The following is a 19,013-nucleotide window of genomic DNA, read 5'->3' on the forward strand; positions in this document are numbered from 1 at the left end:
GGAATCAACACCAAATATTCAGGCTACTTTTGTTTATCATAAATAAACCCAAAAAATAGCAGGGATAGGGCAAAAGTCCCTTTTTCCTTTTCCTCCAGAGGTCACCTGTAATAAATGTTCTGCCAAATGATAGGAGAATTATCATCCAATTCTAGTCTTACTATTTATCTGTAATAATTCTCGGTGGTTGAGGTCTACAAAGATTTAAAAAAAAACCCCAAAACCAAAAAAGTGGAGTGCATTTTTGTCATGCTGATTCAGAATCTAGCAAGCGGTCCAGGCAGTCCTCTAGCAAACGAGCAACCTGCTTTTCTGCTGCGCTCCGCATCTATCAGTGCAACTTGAACAAGACTCTGGGCTAAAGAATAAATTCAGAGCATATGAAATATAAAACAATAATTTATTTTACTTCAATTTACTTGTTAATGTTTGTAACTAATCATGATTTTGTGTAACTAATCATGATTTTATAATTCAGTACATTCAAATCTACAAAGCAAACAGGTACTACCATGGGCTTTTCAAATTACACAAACTGTTTTATATAAACAAATCGGCTGTACATGCACATTCTTTCAACAGGTCGCAACATTTGCAAACATGCTTTAAAATCCTTTAAAGCTGCAGTATACTGTACTTTGCTTCAGGCCTTTCAGATGAAACCGATATACTTCCTTTAGAAACCTCACAAAGAAAAATGTTTAAATGCTGATCCTAACTCTAAAAGACTGCTGTTTTGATAAATGTTAAATATTACAGGAGACTGACTCTATCAGGAATTCAATAGTTTTGAGCTTAAACCTTGAGCTAAATATTGATAAACAGCACTGTGCGCCAAAGGACACAACAGCAAAGTAATATCACAAAATATGGTTTCACAAAAAAAAAAAAAATTACATATTTGCAGTTGCTTTTGTGTTTAGGCAAAGAAAAGCATGTGTAACTTTTTAATATGAATATAGGTTAAAAGCAAATTACCTGTGTAAGTATGGGTAATACATTTGCTGATATTAAAACACTTCATGTAAATGGTAACAAGAAAAAATAAAATAAAAAGTACAATCAGTATTCCAAAAGGGTCTGTTAATATTGCCTTTGAAGAAGACGGGTGAGCTTTCTCTCCGCTCTCCAACAGAGTGTCAGCGCCCAGAGTTGTAGAGTTCAGTACTTGAACTATAAAGTGGATGACTGTATCTTATATACAAAAAACTTGCCACATTGAACGAGGCAGTGAATTCTACCCCAATGGTAGTGTTTTATGTACATAATTCAGCAATGGAGATTATACAGTAGTCACTGACAGGAAGGAATTGTACACTCTTGTGCCGTCGGGTGACTTTGTGCCATGGGTTAACAGTTCTTGGATTGTCATCCAGTTGTCAAATATCTTTTTATTTCTTTTCTTCATCATTTTTTTGTGGCTCAGTTCAATGATATTCATTTCCTTCTTCTCTTCTGCACCTTGCTGTTCCTTTAAACAATCCAACCTGCTCTGCATCATGAACTCTCGCCTTCGCCTCTGCTCCTTCGCTTTCACCAAATGCTGCTTCCGTTCCTCCTTGCTCCAGTAACGGCCCATCTTCATTTCACTTATCGCATCGTCATCCGTAGTCATACCGCTGCGCTCTTCCTTAATCTTGATGGCACGCTCTCTCAGCAGTCTGTCCCTGACCGGCCTCTTCGTAATGTAGCGGGTCCCATCGCTCCTGACCTTGACTTTCCATTCCATCCTGGGCTCGCTCTGGCTTGACGAATTCAAGTCTTTGCACATGCTGACCAGGCTCATTTGGCTCTGTGCATATTCCACAGCTGATTTCTGTTGAATCAGCTGCATGTAGCTCTGATAGTGCTGTGCATGGGCAGGGATATGAGCATGCTTGTACGGAGAGTGATGATACGGGGAGATGTAGGAGCCACCTGGTTTTTGAGAGTGAGTTGGGCTTTTGCTTCCATCGCTGTTTTTTCTGTCCTTGCTTTCCAGCTGCTTGTCAAGGTCAGGATCTTTAGGAGACGAGTGATACTTAGCAGCGCTGGATTCATGACTTTCTGAGCTAGGTAGCAAATTCTTCTGGGCGGCATTGTATGCAGTTGCCCCCTCGCTGCCTTGGCAATTGGTTCCTTCTGCAATTCTGCGCAGTGAATTGTCAGGAGAAATCTCTAGTGTGAGCGGTGTACTTCGGCAGCTTTCCCCAGTGTTATACGCACTCGAGCTATCCTTGTCGGATTTCTCCGGGAGCTCTGTAATGTCGGAGAGCTCGTGTCTGCGCAGGTCGATGCTCGTGTTGTAGTTGCGGAACCCGCTGTTATGGAGCATCCAGGGCTCTCGGTATTGCTCTTTCAGCTGTTGCATTTTATGAGCTCTCACGATGTTCAGACACTCCAACTCGATGTTCCGCAGCTCCTCGTTCAGCATCTCCAGCTCTCTGTCGACGCTCTCTTGGTCGCTTTTGCTCATATCCAGGGCACTGTTGTGATAATAGAGGCTGTAGGGGTTGCCAGACTTGACTTGACACTTGAGTTCCAGTAGTTCCCGGAACCTCTCGCACTCATCTACCGGGATGCCAAGGAAATCGGCGTCTGTGCAATCAGCCGAGATAAACGATTCGTTGCTGAATGGCATATCGCCGCTTCCAAGCGTGTCGTGACTGTACGGCAGCTTCTTCTGGCTCCCTAAAGTGTTAGAGGAAGTTGTGTGATCGTCGGCGTTGTTCTCTTGCTCTGAGCTCTCGTCATTGCGAGTGCTGTCATCTGTACGTCCCACACCGCTGTCCTTCTCGTGCTGGTTGGATAAAATCGTTGCAGTGTCCGTGGTACCTCCATCTTCGTCGTGCTTCTTCTGGAAACAAAAGCCAAAATGTAAAACAGTAAGAATTACAGGTGAGCAGTCTGCAAGTTTTAAAGAAGAGCAATAATAAAAAAAAAAGCTTTAGAGCAATTTTAAAGATTTCTCACTCTGCATGGATGGCGTGTTTAGTTTCTTTGCATCTTCTAGTCAGCACAGATAGAAAATTTTACATTTGAAAGAACTCAAAGGCAGGGTAATTGTAGAAAATCATATTCTGGTTTTCTACAAAGCTCAGGGCCAGATTTTCAACTGTATAATTATCACACCAGATTTCCAGGTTTTCTGCTTCCCATGGAGAAAATGGAGAAAAACACGGATTTCCCCCTTTCCCCAAGAAAAAGGCCAATTTTTCATTTTGGCAGAGGACCACGTGGATTTTGCACTTTTGCAAAGCGCTCTCTGCAGGCTGGCAGAGTTCCAGAAATATCAAAATCAAAAACCAAAATGTATAGGTATTCAGAATTTATTCTATTATAGTGATATGGGCACTGATAGGCTTCCAAACTGCTTTAAATTTGTAAATATATCCATAAAACACTGTGTTCAATTGATATATAGAGAGATCTCTCTAGCTCTCTCTATATCTATATCTCTCTATATAACTATATCTATCAATTGAACACAGTGTTCTATTGATAGATTTACAATTTTATATATTATATATAGGCGTTTCATTTTAATTGCGGATTTGGGGGGTTTTATCAGAGAATTTACAATTTGTCATTTAAAAAAAAAATTGTTTTATCAGAGAAAACCAGGATCCCTGCTCATGTATAAACTTTCCCCCCCCTGTTATTCCATTGGCTGCCTGCCTCATCTGTTAAGGCTGCAAGGCCTTTGAGGCAGACACCGCGTATTTATGCTGAATGCCATGCCGGGTTTCTATTTCTGAAAGTGCTGCTTTAATAGTCGTTGCCATAATCGCAGTCATGGAATCGCAGGTTTGGAAGGGACTTGCAGGGAAGTTCTTTTGCTTTCTCCCTGAGACTGAGGCTAAATCTGCTTTGCTGAGGTTTAAGCCAACTGCTCTGCATCGTACATTGTGCAGCAAGGGAGAATGACTGTTCTCCCTCTTATTTATGGCATCCTTTCAAATATTTGAAACCTGCTGTCATGTTCAGTCTTAATCTCCTTTTCACCAAACCGATCATACCTAGCGCTCTCAATCTTTCTTCCTCCAGCTTGTATTCTGACCCCTTTGTCACTCAGCTCTGGATTCTTTCTAGTTTCTCTAAATCCTTCCGAAAATGTAGAGCCCAGAACTGCGCCCCATAGCCCACTGTCTGTAATGTGGAGGAAACCTCTCACTACCAAGAATGTTACACTTGATTTAGGATTAAATATTTCCACATAGAGAATTCTTTATCTTTCACCTGATTTTATAATGACATTTATTCATTTTCAGTATTCTCCATTCCATCCTCTTAACACCTACATATCTAATTTTGACTTCTCTTGAAGAGCAGAGCCAGGACAGTGGAGAATATGAGAAAGGGCATTGAAAGCCCTTGAATTGCATTTGTGTTAAAGGGTAGGAGAGAGGATTTGAAAATGGCTTTGCTTACTGATATGACGTTTTCCATGTAGTTTACATGATTCTCGATTTGAGTCATGGAATATCATGATTTAGCACAAAACAAAAATCCACATTAAAAGTCCCAGTAAATACATTCAGCCAAGTTCAGTATCAGACCCCCTAAGAGTGATGTGAGGTTTTGACAGCATCACACAACATTACCTGCTGAAGTATGCTGGCAGTAAATTGCATTGCTTGGTGGTGCTGTTCCTCTAGCATGTCCATGTGCAAGTCATCCAGAAAATCATTTCTGTCATCATCCATCCAGCCTTCATCCAGCTGCAGGATAGGGAACAGCAACAACACTCCAAATATGAATGTAACGTGACAGACGCAGGCAACTTCTTTGCAGCAAATTAACAGGAGATTGAGGGAGGCACAGTACAGTGATCTCAACTGTGCATGTCTCCTGCATGAGCTATTCTTAAGTGAAAACACTAATCTTCCCAATCTTTTCCTTGCATTTGGGTGCTTGGCTCTCCAATAGTAAATCTGTCCCACAGTAATTGATTTAGCTGTTCTGTCAATCAGAATAGAAATCTATTCTCGACAACAATCTCTCCTCCACCCCAATGTCATGTCCACTTATCTCAAGGGGAAAAAAAAGGGGGGGAGTGGGTATCACTGCACTCACCAGCCCAAGCCTGAACTATGCCCAGAATGGCAGGCACTGTTAGAAAGACGGACATATATCCCCACTAATAATTGCAGTAAATGCTGCTGAATGAGCATGACCCCTCTTATCTCAGACCTAGAAGAAAAGTCAAGGATCTTGTGTCAAACCCAAACCCTGCAGCTGAGAACTGCTTGGACCTAACCAAAATGTGAGTTGCGCTTTACTTTAAGGCTCCACTTTAGCGAGGGTTTATATAAGGCTACTAAATGATTAATGATGTTTTAATAAATGATTGAACAATTGCTGGGGGTTTACTATAGAGTTCAATAGGTTGTTTATAACTGCAGCTTGTAATCATTTGTAACACCTTCTAGTGATGTGATTATAACCATCTGTAACATGTACTATCTGTGTCTTTAACCAGACTGAAACACATATTAATAATTCATGAAACTTGAATTACAAAATGTCATGTAAAGATCATGAACTCTCAAACTTCCCTTATTTCAGATGCTGCGTGCGTCCAATCTAACTGCAGAACATATTTTTAAATAGAAATCTTAACCCTCTTTAAAAAAACGACTTACTACTTTTCTAGGAAGCAGATTCTCTGTGTTAAATCTATGGTAAATATAAGGTAGCTTTGTGTACTGGATGCAACAGTACCTGAATTTCTGGCCTTGCTACAAGTAAGGAGACATTCTTGCTTTCTTCACTGGTGAGGAGTGCCACAGCTTCCTCTCGGTTCTGTACTTCTATGCCATTAATCTAAAAATATTGAATAAAGAAGAATCAGCAAAAGGGTAAAATACTTTAGTTTGGATGCACATTTTCTTTCAGGCTGCCTGGCTGGATAGATTCTGGGATGAAACATGGTACATAGTGTCCCTGCATGAATCTGCAACCGTGGAGAACGTATGTAAATGTTACGGCAGTGTCAGAGTGATATTGTAGCCACGATGGCCAAGGAATTACCTGGGAGGCAAGGAAGTTTTTTTTGGAGGGTGATATCTTCTATTGGACCAGCTGCATGGTTGGAATAAAATTAGACAAGCTTTAAATGCAAGATGTTCTTCATCAGATCACTGATGAAGTTGTGGCAGAAGTTGTAGGTGTTGTGGCAGATTCGCTGATGGAAGCTGTATGTGGCTATGGAGACTTTGCTTGGCATTTCGACACGAATTGGACATCTGATCACTGGGATCCCTTGGCAGCAGAGTACTAAAGTGCTACCAAATTGGTTGCTCCAAAAACGCATGTGCACCGTGGGACTGCAGTAGGGGGATCCTGTATAGCAGTCCAGGGTGGGGCTCTTTGTCTGCAAAGAAAATGCTTGTGTTGCACTGAAAATGGGTGTAGCCATGTGCAAAGATAGAGGGAGATAGAATTCAGTGTTAATGTGTGCCAAGCAGCTCTGAAAAAAGGCAAGGTGTACTGGTAAAACGGTCCAGTGCAAACCGGGATTAGGGAGGGAGGAAAAGATCGATCATTGTTAGGAATGAGGCAGGTAGTTTGGTGGAGGGTTAATGCCTCACCTCAGTTCAAAAATGGCTTATTAACCTTTACTCAGCCATTCCTGTTCGGGCTAGTATAGGACTTACTCCACGTGACCAAGGCTACCAAAATCTAGCCATTAGGGGTTTGACTAAATCAGCTAAACAGGAGCTCAAAGGAAAATCTTTTGAAAAAGCTATACGTATCAGACAATCATAGAATGACTCCCATGGTAGTGATCCTAAAATAAAGTTAATGAAGCAATTTGATGTATACAGTTGAATGGCTGTGGTTTATTGGGCTATGCAATCAACCTCTCAATCATTTGCACAACGTACTTGAATAATGCGATCTCCCTCTCGTAGACGACCATCTTTTGCAGCAATACTGTTGGGATCGATCTACAAAACAGAAGAGTTGTAAATGTGTTGGAGGTTTAAAAGCTCAGTCCTTCATTTCCCATTTTAAACCATGCTTATGATGCGAGTAACGTATTAAATGGAGATGCTGGGTCCATGGTTGGGTCTTCTCACCTAATGATTACGAGAGTTTTCACTTGCTTTCATGAGAAGGGGTAAAACGCAGGTGAAAGCATCCGAGTAAAATACAAAATGTTTTTTTCATGTCACTAGTCACCAAAGAAGACACCGGTTTTGTATTAAACATTGCATGAGTTAATTGGGTTTTGTTATTTAACATTTTGATGTTTACATGCAGGGCTGTAATCTGAGCCTGCATGTCTTTTACTTGCAACGCAGAATTAGGAATAAACATGTTTGGAGCTGTTTTCTCTTTATATCACTTAGGAAAAAATTAACGCAGAAATCAAATGTAATGAACATTAATATATTATTGGCAGTTTTAAATGTAGAATTGACAGGTACATAATGTACATTTTCGAATTCTAGGTTGGTAAGTACAAGGACATTAGGATTAAACCCCAGTTAAAGCATTTACCCCAGCATTGTCCATGGATTGGAATAGGCTAGTGCAGGGGTTACCAAACCTTGAGGAACAGCTTGTGCTGGCTAGGAAAATCACATGTCATGTCATAGAGGTTTATCTGAAAAGTTTTTGGGTTTCAGACAAAAACTTGTATTTTGTCCCAAGTGGAAACATGGAAAAAGTCACGTTTTGTGCCAAATAAAAAAGGTGAATTTAAAATTTTGACTGGTTGTACCTGTGACTCCATCAGGAGTTGTACACAGATTTCTGCAGAGTCACAACTGGTTTCCTTTCTATGTTCCTTTTTGTAGCTTTTAATTTGTTCCAGCCTCTAAAAGGAAGCTCAAAGATCAGTGCAGTGAGCCTCAAGTGATTCTGCAGACAGCCTTGAACAACCGCTGTCATGTGGATGGAAGAAGGTCCTTGGACTTTGCACAGTTATAGCCAGACACGAAACAAATCTTTGCCTTTGCAATTAAGTATGAAGGACAAAAAGACGCTGTTTGCAACAGTTAAGCAGACCCTAAAACGGGTGACTGAAGAGCTCCCAGGGTTGCTTAATATAGTCATTACTACTCCTATTAAAGTAGAACCTAGGGAACTTATGCAAGGAATCATACCATAAAAGGATCCCTGTCGTTAGGGTGATGATGATGGGGTGTTCCTGTGAGCGTGCTGGGTATCACTGCCTTTGTTCTCGCTCTGAAGTGAGCTAACTTCTTACTCACAGGATCAGGCCCATGAAGGGAAATCTGTTTATCTCACCCTGGCTGCCTTTTTCACTGCCATCCATTCCACCTCCGTAAATCCAGACTAACTGCCATGAAATCAAGGACGTGCTTTCTGATTTACACCCGTGAGAAGGCCACCACCAAACCTGGTGTATCTTTGTAGTTTCTAAGCCATTCCACGGGACAACTTGTGGGGCTCAACAATGGGAAGTGTTACTTCGAGCTGTGCTATTCCAAGAGAGAGGATGAAAGGCTGGTTGGAGAAGCTTGGGGCAAGACGTTTCATCCTAGGACTTCATTATCTCTCTGCACAAATGCAGCCCTCGAGGTTGTGTAATGTGACATACTCGTTGATGCTGCCTTGCTACAAAATATATGGAAGCCATGAGGTCTTCAGACCTTTCTTGCTGAAGCCTTTTGAGTGCATGGTGGAGTGGGCACATGTGTGTGCAAGTGCGTCAGAGGTGACAGAGGGACCAGAGAGCTGTAGAAGCTGGTTCAACAAAATAGGGAGTTGGAGTGAATGGTCTGCTTGTGTCTCTAAAAAGCTGACTTCAAACTGATTGTCATGTATGGAAATTTGGTGGATGGGCCTTAGTCCGTAGGATTACAGGGAAGAATCCTTGCCAGGTGTAAAGTAAATCAGTGTACCATTAATCTGTGTATAGACCACATGATGTGGTTCACAGCTGTGACTAGAGAAGTACAGGCTTCCTCTCGTTCACATACGTTGGTTTTCTACAGGAGGTTGAAATCCCTTTCAAAGATTATCTCAAGCTGGACTTGCAAGGACTGTTAATCAAGTGTGTTCACTGAAGAGATCATCATCATAGTAAGCAGCACTGCCATTTCCATCCCCACCGGTTGCTACCCGAGGATGTGGGCACAGCTGAAAAGCAGGCATTTCTGCCAGACACAGTTAATAAGTGGGACTATGCCAAAAGCTGTTGATTTTGCTGTTGCACTATCTGCGTGAACATGGTTCAGGTACTAATTTCTGTTTGTTATTTATGGAGAAGCAAGGAGAACTTCCATTTTCTTTGTGGATTATACACAGGTGCTGAGAGAGATTTTTTTTTTTCTTAAACGCTCCTGGAAAAGAAGTGCCAAGGGGAAAATCACACTGACATGCATCACAATAAGCTGCTTAAACACTTCACTCTGTATTTTATGTACATAAATATATGTCAGTACTGAAGAGGAAAGCACAGAAGAAAAGAAACAGATGAGAAATGCTGGAGGAAAATTGTTTGCTATGGTAGAGTACAGTCTTGTCTTTTGAAGTACACTCCACTGAAATAGAGAGTGGAAATCTGGCTCCGCTGAAGTCAATGGGAGCTTTGCCACCGACTTTAACGGGCCCAGGATTTCACTCACAGTTTGGAGAAAAGGAAAAATAATCAGCTCGCTTCACATTATTCTACTTCCAGCTGTTCTTGGAAGGGCTCCAGATACAGTATGAATGGGAGCAAGGATGGCATTTGTCTTAAATCCAGCACTGCCATTTAAAAGACAAATTGGATCTTGTGTCAAGCTGCTCAATCTTACCTCGCTTACATAAATACCAATGTCATCTTCGTCATCGGTCCTATAACAGACAGTAAGGCCGAGCTTGTCCTGGCTGTTCGCTCGATGCAAGTCCACCTCCTAGGCAAAGAAATGACACATCTGTGAGTGATGAAAGCAGTTTTTCAAATGCAATGAAAATATTTTGCTTAAATGATATACTGGATCTCTTTTCATTTTACCGTGTAGACCAAGTTAACGTACTGAGCAAAAAGTGATTATGTACAGGCAATCAATACTTGGGGCATTTTTAACCCCTCAATCAATATAAAGTCATTTTGAAAATGGACCTTCTATTGATTTTAAAGAAGAAAAATTACCTATATTTCACGTAGTGGCAAGACTTCAAATGCTAAAATACTTCAGAACATATTATTTCAATATTTGCCATAGCTAGTATATATTTTTCTGTAAGCAGTGAAGAATTTTGACACACTATTTTCTGACTGATTTGAAAGAGGACAGCACTCTGTTACCTTAATCCTCGTATTTTGTAACTGTCGGAAAAGAATGACTAATAAGTGGCTCAGAGGAAAGAGAAACATTGGTGGGAGCAAGATCTATAGATTTCCGAAATGCATCTGACACTGGTTGTAGAAATATGCCTTGGCCTTCAGTACTTTGGTAGGGCTTGGGTGAAGCAATGCTATACCCTTTTAGTATTCTCTGGTCACCCTGTTGGTTTTGGAGACATCTAAGCCTTCTTTAAAAAAAAAAAAAGAAAAATCCAGACTTTATTGCTACAAAGAAATCTCCTGGGTTAGACTCTCCCTGTGCTCATGGTTGCTTTTCAGTCTTCTGCAAGGGGAAAGGTATTGTAGAGCTAGAGGAGACGTGGGACCAAGCATTCCCGTAGAGGGGAGAGCTCCCAGCTATCACAGCTGTCTCCTCATCCCACGAATGGCGTCCGTGGAAGTCCTGAGGTCCTTAGAGAGTTGAAAGGACTTGCACTTCACAGACGACAGGACCTTTCGGGGCAGAACCATGTTGTGGCTAGTCATGTCACCGTGCTAGTCTGGAGGGGTTTCTCCCGTGAGAAATGGAAGCCCCATTTTCCACCAGTGGTTGCGTGTAGACACAAGTACTAAAATGTTTTAAGAGTCCCTGACAGCTGACTATTGGGGTGTGCTACAGCAGGAGGTCTGCAAAGGTTTTCTGTAGCCTAATTGAGGCTGAATGTAATAAAATTGCTGAGATAGAGACCTGCTGTTGGGAATCAATGAAGAAAACTGAAAATTTGGGCAAAAGGGCATGTAGGAATCCTTGAATCTTCCCAAACAATAAGGTGGTGGTGGTGGGGGGTGAGAAGACCCCTTCTGTATGTAGCATGAATGAGTCTCTTTGACTTCTTACTGTGTATTCAAATGTAAAAAGTCTTGATAACATAATTTGTTATTGCAGAACATTTTCCTTTTCAACCTCTGGTGCCATTCATAAGGGGGAAAGACAATAAAATGAACTGATATGAATAATTTATTGGCACGTCTAGATGGCAGCTGCCAAGATCAGCAATCTCTTGCTATTTACTTGTCAACAGGTGTAATTTGTTGTTTTTTTTTATTTTGTTTTAATTTTTATTATTATTTGCAAAATAGCGGTAATGTCAGTGACATTTCAGATGGTATTTAAATGCTTTCAGTCAATAGTATCCATGGTGAACTGCTGCTCTTTCTCTTCTCTTTTGTTACATAAAGGTTGAGCACATTGGTTTAATGGCAGAATTTTTTTTCCATATTTCTAAAGCATTTTCACTTTCAGAGAAGAGCTTCTGAAGCTCTTCAGCAGGAAAGCTTAGATCAAGTGGGCCTGATCTCAGTTATGCCAGTGACTGCAGTCGGTGTGTTTGCTCTAGATTTTATCCCAGTGTTAGCTGAGGCCAGAATCTAGTATACTGCATTTTTCTATGTACCTTAAAGAGACTTAGTGGAGGTACCTCTAAAAACAACAAAAAAAAGGTCTTTTGATCTTTACAGGTTGGAGACTGTGACCATAAAGCAAAAGCAAAGCATACAGGACAGTAAAATGTAGCAGAGACGCACTATTTTGTTTTGCAGTAACAAAATACACCAAAGAATGGGGACATTTAGTTGTTATTAGGTATGTCCTACTTGGTAACTCCTTTATTCATTTCATTTCTGGAAGAGGAGATGATGTTATTTACCAATTCTTTTTATAGCCTGTTTTTAATTTACTATTTGTTTAATAATGCATATTGACAATTAAAATGGGCATTGTTACACTTCAGATGTAGGCAGGTGTTTGCGTTTTAAAATGCAGCATCGAAGATAGTCTGAAGTTAATAATCACCTGGTGTATTATGTAGTATGCACGTTAAGGGAAACTAGTGTTTAGATAAGTAATCTTTAAAAAATTGTTTTTTCCTTGAAAAAAAAATAAAAGACTCGGAGCAGGTGTTTAGAACCTGATTTTTATGGATATTTAGTTGGTAGACTTACCCTTGGGTACAATCCCTCCCACCCTGGGTGGAAGCAGAAAAACTGGGATTTTATGCAACTCTAAATATGATAATTTTGTGTGCTTAAAAATCAGAGCAGCTGTTTTCTGTGTGCCTTCGCCTCAATAAAGTTTTAATATAATCATAAAGCTTTGAAAGATTTTATAGATACAATTGCATAAATCTAAATTTTTAAAAACGCAGATTATTTTCAGGGGTGCGAGTTGATTCTACAAAACAAGAGTTATTATCTACAGAGCCCTCTGAGAGTTTGCCCCTACGTACTGAGAATTCAAAGGTCTAAAAATCACTATTGGCACACAGATGATGAGACTCCCTATCGCTCTGGAGTGTCTATGCTGCCAGCCAGGCGGTGAACTGTCCTGGGCGCCCTCAGTTTTATTGTGTTATTAGCACTCAGCCAGGTGTTGCAATTCTGCAGTGATGAGCGCTGCATAAAATCGCGAAAAATTTATGCTTCCTAAGCAGAGGAAAGTACGGTAGCCTTGGGCCTGTACCAGAGCCACAGAACCGTGGCTGTGGGCAGTGCTGGGCTTGATTCAGGGCTGCAGTGTTAACGTGATACTCATCTGAGTGAGAAACTCTGGTAAGCAGTAACATAACATTTACACACATAATTTACTTAGCATCTGGATCCTTTGCCCACATAGGTCAGGTGAAAGTTAGGTCTGTGCTCTTTCTCCCTATGAACTCTGCACAGAAAAAAAGATGCCTAAAAGAACCCTGGTCCCTTGCCAAGTTGGGAGAGAAAGGGAGAGCGAGATCAAGGATCTGGCTGCTGAAATCCATATGGCATTTATAGCACGGCAACAAGAAAGAATATGCACCATGATATTATGCCTCCGACCACTCTTCATAATGGATCTGGAGTAAGTGTTAATAGTAAATGAACCTCCATACGCCCAGAAGGACCTTCATTCACAATGGATTATTGAATTATTTTACTGATGATCCGAAATTATGGCCAGTTTGCACCTGCATGCAAGACCTTTGCTTCAATAGGCAGAAATGAGCATTATTATTTCTTTGAAATGAATGGTTTGTGATGGGCAAAATACTCAGATTTGATTCAGATGCTTAGTGAAATTAAATCAATCATTTTTTTTAAAACCATCTTTTTCTATGCTGTGCCTTCAAATATTAACCCCGCTTCCCCCGGCCACCTGTTTTCCTGCCATTCCCTTTGGTTTTGGGCTTTACCAAGAAGGTGAAAAATAGCCTTGGTAACCCTGATCTCACTTCACAGTGCAATTGGCTTACTGACCACAGCATTGCGGTCATTCCTTTTGAACTTTTCCAATCATTTTTTCTCGGACCAAACCCAAAGAACTAGTCTTTATATTTATCTTTCTAGGTGAGTGAGGTGTTTAGGATCCTCCATGAGAGGATGGCTGCTCTGAATCCATGCCTCTTCATACTGAGGAACTGCCTGAAAGGGATCCCACTCCCCTAACGTGAATTTGCCCAAAACAACTTCAGATGCCAGGGTGTTGGGGGTAGATAATATGTTCAAACAGGCAGTAAGAAGTATGTTGTTAGACATGCCACAAACATAGGCACAGGTAGCTCTGTAGAGCACAGTCATCAGCCCTATCAGGAAAATTATTTTTGGTAGGGGTGGGTGGGGTGGGATTTGGAATTTGTAGCCCATCTTGCAAGAGTCCTGGCTGTGCAGATTTTAGTGGTTTCTTGCACAGACGTGCTGCTGTCCCTGAGATCTTTTAAGGGTCATTTCTTCCAGTATTTGGGGCTGCTACCTCCTTGCTTGGGAGATGAGCAGACCACTGCAACATCTGCAAATGTCATACTGGAAGCTTCAAGAATCACATCAGACTGCACATTTGAGAGGACATAAAAGTACCTATAAAGTCTTGTTCAAAAGTTGTTTCTTAGCAGGAAGAGCCCACTCTGTAGGCAAGATGTTTTGGGAGACGGGATGGACAGAGGGGGATGCCACTATCTTTAGATAAAAGACCTTCTGTTTTCTATTTCCCTCCCTTCCTTTGCCCTCTTCAAACTGTACTGCAGTGGAGCTCAGAAATTCATCCCCATCCCTATACCTGAGAAGTATAACAGAGACACATAATCTCTGCCCTCTGCTTGGGCATGCAGGAAATCTAGAAAGGTAGCAGAAGCAGAGTCAAACTGGAGAGAGCAAGCCATCATCCTCAATTCAGCATTTTCTGCTTTGTAATCTAAGGGAATTAACATAGCAAGGGAACCTTCTCCGTGCACGTCTGACAGCTGGGGCAGTCTTGTTTGAATAAACATATTAACCCATGGCATTGCAGGGAAATCCTAGAGTGCAGTTTTCTTCTCACTGAACTTGAAATTTAATTGTGACAGGATCTTTTTGCAAAGAAAGTGTGTCGTCTAATTTTAAATGAAACACTCGTTCCATATTTGGTCAGTGTCATTGTTTATGAGGACTTCAAGATAGCACTTTGTTTAATTATTTTTACCAAAATGAACACACAGTGATTTAATTTTTTGGCAACAATTGTGGGTACATAATTCTGGTGGCTTTTACTTGACTCCAGAATGCACTAAACCCATATTGGTATTCTACAGAAAGCTTTTTAATAACTAGTGGATTTCACTAGTTTGCTCTTGTTTTACTTGTTACAAATAAGTAACTGGTCCCTTTTAGGCCATAAAAGTTTAGATGAGACGCTTCTTATTGAAATTCAGAACACAATTTATGGACATACAAGGCCAGAAGCTGGACTTGATTGTTTTCTTGCGTTAGACTTTCTCACTACAGTCTATGAAACAAATGCCTTTGTGGTCTTTTAAAACACATCTATCAATAGGCAAACAAAAATGCAACTAGCCAGTTGAGCCTTTGTTAGCACTTTGACCCTTCCATTGATCATAGTCTCCAAGACTTGAACAAGAATCTTTAGTGGTTCTTAAGAAATACTATTAGGCCACAGAGACTTTTGTAATGTTCAGCTGCTTGTGTTACTGAGATGATCACCTTTTGCCACCAAGTACTATATCAATGTCAAAATTATTAATGTTGTGGTTTAAGCCACATTAACGACTGGCTACTGAAGTGCACATGTTTAAACAGTTTTGAGCTCAAACATTTGACCTTCTAATGGCAGCAAAATAATTTATCCACAGTATTACCATGGGTTTCTTAAGACACTCTTTTCAAAAGACAGTTGCAGAAAGGGGTGCTATATTCCACATTTTCATTAAGATCAAAATCTATATTGCAAAAGAGGGCACTGCATAAAGAGATTTGTTTGGGGGGAAAATGCTGGTGACAAAATTTATTTCACTGATATTTTATTTATCAGTTTCTGTTTGAGTTTGAATCAAGACCAATTGCCACTAGACGTGTAAAGTCTGAAGCTATCTTGTAAACTTTGCGTGCGTTAAGTCTTTGATCCTGCAAAAACTTACACAGGTGGGCAAATTCATGCTTCTGATGTGAGCTAACTCTGCTCCCCATTAAGTCAATATTAATATTCCCACTGATTGAAATGGGAGCACAGCTAAACAGTGACGACCACTTTGGAAAATGAAGTGATACCATGTATCGGTGATGGAGGCAAACTAAGACAAACCCCTGTTATATTGTCAGACCCATGTGGATTAAATATATTGGATTTCATAGAATTATGGATTGGATTTCAGTGTTAAAGACTGATGCATTAGCCAGTATCTACAAAATCTATTAAATTGACTGGCTGGATACACAACATGTTAACACTGGGATAAACTGCATCACTTTTATACACTGCTGTGAATGACACCAGCAGATAGATGACCAGCTCTCCCAGGGTAGCTGCTGCGCAGTAGCTGTTATTGCAGCACTTTGTCACTAAGTGGGTGGGGAGCCAGCAACAGCCTGTTGGTACTGAGCAAATTATTAATCTGGGATAGAAGTGGCTAAGAGGTTGTCATTTACACCGGTGTATTTTTGCCCAGGATATCTCTAAAGTGGTTTCTAGAAAGTTACCCTGATGTAGGGCTATGCAGCGCGAGCATACCATGTGTCCGAGCACATATACTACTGTATTCAAACAATGATGGATGATTTTGATGCGATTAATGAGTAACCCTGATGCTAAGTACATGCATAACTACTCTGCCGAACTACTTTGCATAGCCGTGCTGTGTTTTGAATGAAAGGAGGGTTGAAGAAGAAATGTGAGAAAATTCAGAAAGGGAAAACTGAGGATCTGTTTCCCTATGGGACATAAGTTTCCAGCCAGAGGTGCTGGAAGATCCATCGTGACTGGGCATTTAAACATAAGGTGGACAAAATGGAAGATGGCCTTAGATATCTTCAGAGGCCTCCTTGTGATTCTGTACATACACAGCTGCCATTTTTAAGTTATGAAGATGGGAGAAACACCGTAGGGGTTTTATATCTTTTCTTTGATTTTACAATTTCGCAATAGCTTCAAATGATAAGATTTAGAGTGTTTGTTTTCAAACCAGAGAGTAGTTGGGGGGCGGGAAGAGTTAAACCATTTGAAGTACTGAAATTCTTAAATTGTCTAGTATGAACTTGTGGCACTTGTCCCGCCGCCCACAAAGTAATATGATTTTTCACATTCTGTAATTAAATCCGTAATTGCAGGAAGCCGGAATCCCAGCTGGCGTAAAACAGCATAGTTCCACTTCAATCAATGGAGCTATGCCAGTCTCTCAGCTGAGGATCTGGCTCGTAATTACATGACATACAGTTACATACACTGTTAATTATATTAGCATTAATTATTGCTGTCTGCAAAATAACTAGAGAGCAACGTTGTCGCGCATAATTATTTAAAAACGTCTTGATATACACGTACAATTGTAATTTGATACCAAATGTTATTTCTACGACGCATTAAAATATATTAAACCAGGTGTATTTTAAACCATGATTTATAGTTATTAAGTACCTCTAATTCCAACTCCTCTCTGTCCATTTCTTGATGAATGCCTCCCATGTAGTCATTCGGGTCGTAGAATTCATGCACTGATGAATGGCTGGAAAAACAAAGTATACTTTAGGATCTCAATCCCTGTTCTGATTAGCATACTAATCCACCCTAGTTGTGTGGCGGGCCATCATTAATATGACAGACTTGCAACAGGACCAGACCAACTAGTTTGTGTGTAATCCACGGTGCGTGGTTTATGAAAATAAACACACTACACCGGCACAATAAAATTATAGAAACTGTCTTGCGCCCTTAAGCGTGGAAAACATAAGACAGAAGTAAAAGCCTCTTTACCATGTTTTATTACTGCCTTTAACATTTGCAATTTTTCCTGGTGTGAAACCAACCTCCTAAACAAACAGGAATCTGTGAGGAGGGTAAAGGGCCAGCACAGCCTGGGAGAAGCTGTATAACTACTGAAACCCTTGCTCCGCTTGGAGATAGACAGCATGTAGGCCTAAATGGTTCTTCTGAATTCCTCAATAAAAACTTAGGGTTATAAAGCATTGTCTGAATTTTACTAGGCACCTCTTAGAGTGCCCATAGCACATCACATTGAAGTTGCACCTTTCTGTGGATTACCAGAAATGCTCCGAGTGTATTCACAGATTTAGCCACTCAATAATTGCAAGAGGTGGATAATTACACTCCCGCTTTGGAAAGGGGCTAACTAGTACACAGGGAGGTTAAGCGCCAGATTGAAAAAGCTGTTTAGAGATACAAGTAGTTTTTGGAAACTGCCCTTAAGTAGCTTGCTTGGGGTATCACAGCGAGTCTCTCTTGGTGCGTCTACAAGTGTAATTGTCATGTGGCAATAAACTCCGGCACAGTTCATGCTGGAGTTTATTGCTCCCAGGCGCAGCATTTACACATGCACCCGGGACTGCAGCACATTGGGCCAGGTCAGAGCACCCCGTGTGGCAGGGTGCCCAGGGGGTCAAAGCTGCTCTGTCCTGGCTCAGCATGCTGCGGTGGAGCTGGCTGGGGCACAATGGTGCTACAGTGCAGGGCTAGGTAGCAGGCATCCCCCACACGACAGCAACCTTGTACCCCAGCCAGCCCCAGTCACTGTCTACACCTGCGTTTCTGCCCGTGTAACTAGTCCGCTTGTCCCGGACAGTACTATCCGACAGCAGAGTTAACTAATTTACTGCTCCTTAATACGGGTGCATGTGTAGACGGTGACATTTTACTGTGAGGCTAATTAGTTAGCACCGCAGTAAAGCATGTGTGTAGATGCACCCACCGAGAAGGAATTAGATATCCGCAGTGGGAGGGGAAGATGCAATGCATTGTGCTTGAGATTATGGAGATCAGGATTTTGACAATTTTGCATCAGAACAGCGGGAGAGGGGGACAAAGGAAGGTAACACAAGCGAAGAGACAAAATGGCTACAGCCAAGAATCCCAGAGGTGCTTGCAACACCTCTAATGGTTTCAGCTAAACACAGACCTCCCACTGCTCTCAGTTGTGAGGTACCACGGGTTTGTGACATGGAGAGACATTCACAAGGGAGCAGGGGCAGAACACCAGACTTGGTTTCATTTGTGCAGCCCAGGTGTGCACAATTAAATTTCCTTTACTGCCTCGTTGATATTCATAATTGTTTCTGAACATATAAAATATGATTCAGTTGCTAAGCATTGTATTTTGTATTTGGTTCCCAATAATTTAAGTTTAAAAACCATAAACTATTACTGATTAGCAATTTAAACACAATGGGGTGTATTTAACGATTAGCAATTTAAACACACTCCACTCTATTTACATTTCCAATCATTACTGGCATTTTGTTTTTAAATTCCACCTCTTAT

At 41.0% G+C, this 19,013-nt stretch overlaps 1 protein-coding gene across 2 annotated transcripts in view; it reads right to left on the reverse strand.

The window, feature by feature from the left end:
* Window positions 1-381: 381 nt before the first annotated feature.
* PDZRN3 (PDZ domain containing ring finger 3) overlaps window positions 382-19,013 on the reverse strand; it is a 187,536-nt gene continuing 168,904 nt past the window's right edge. For both annotated transcript variants that reach the window (XM_059715827.1, XM_019499648.2), the window contains 6 exons: window positions 17,157-17,244; window positions 9,756-9,854; window positions 6,870-6,932; window positions 5,704-5,805; window positions 4,584-4,700; window positions 382-2,836 (listed from right to left, as the gene is read on the reverse strand). In XM_059715827.1, the coding sequence (XP_059571810.1) occupies window positions 1,283-2,836; window positions 4,584-4,700; window positions 5,704-5,805; window positions 6,870-6,932; window positions 9,756-9,854; window positions 17,157-17,244 (2,023 nt within the window). In that variant the 3' untranslated portion in view covers window positions 382-1,282. The remainder of the gene's footprint in view (window positions 2,837-4,583; window positions 4,701-5,703; window positions 5,806-6,869; window positions 6,933-9,755; window positions 9,855-17,156; window positions 17,245-19,013) is intronic.

This window comes from Alligator mississippiensis, chromosome 12 (genome assembly GCF_030867095.1).
Source record: "Alligator mississippiensis isolate rAllMis1 chromosome 12, rAllMis1, whole genome shotgun sequence".
Classification (NCBI taxonomy): domain Eukaryota; kingdom Metazoa; phylum Chordata; order Crocodylia; family Alligatoridae; genus Alligator; species Alligator mississippiensis.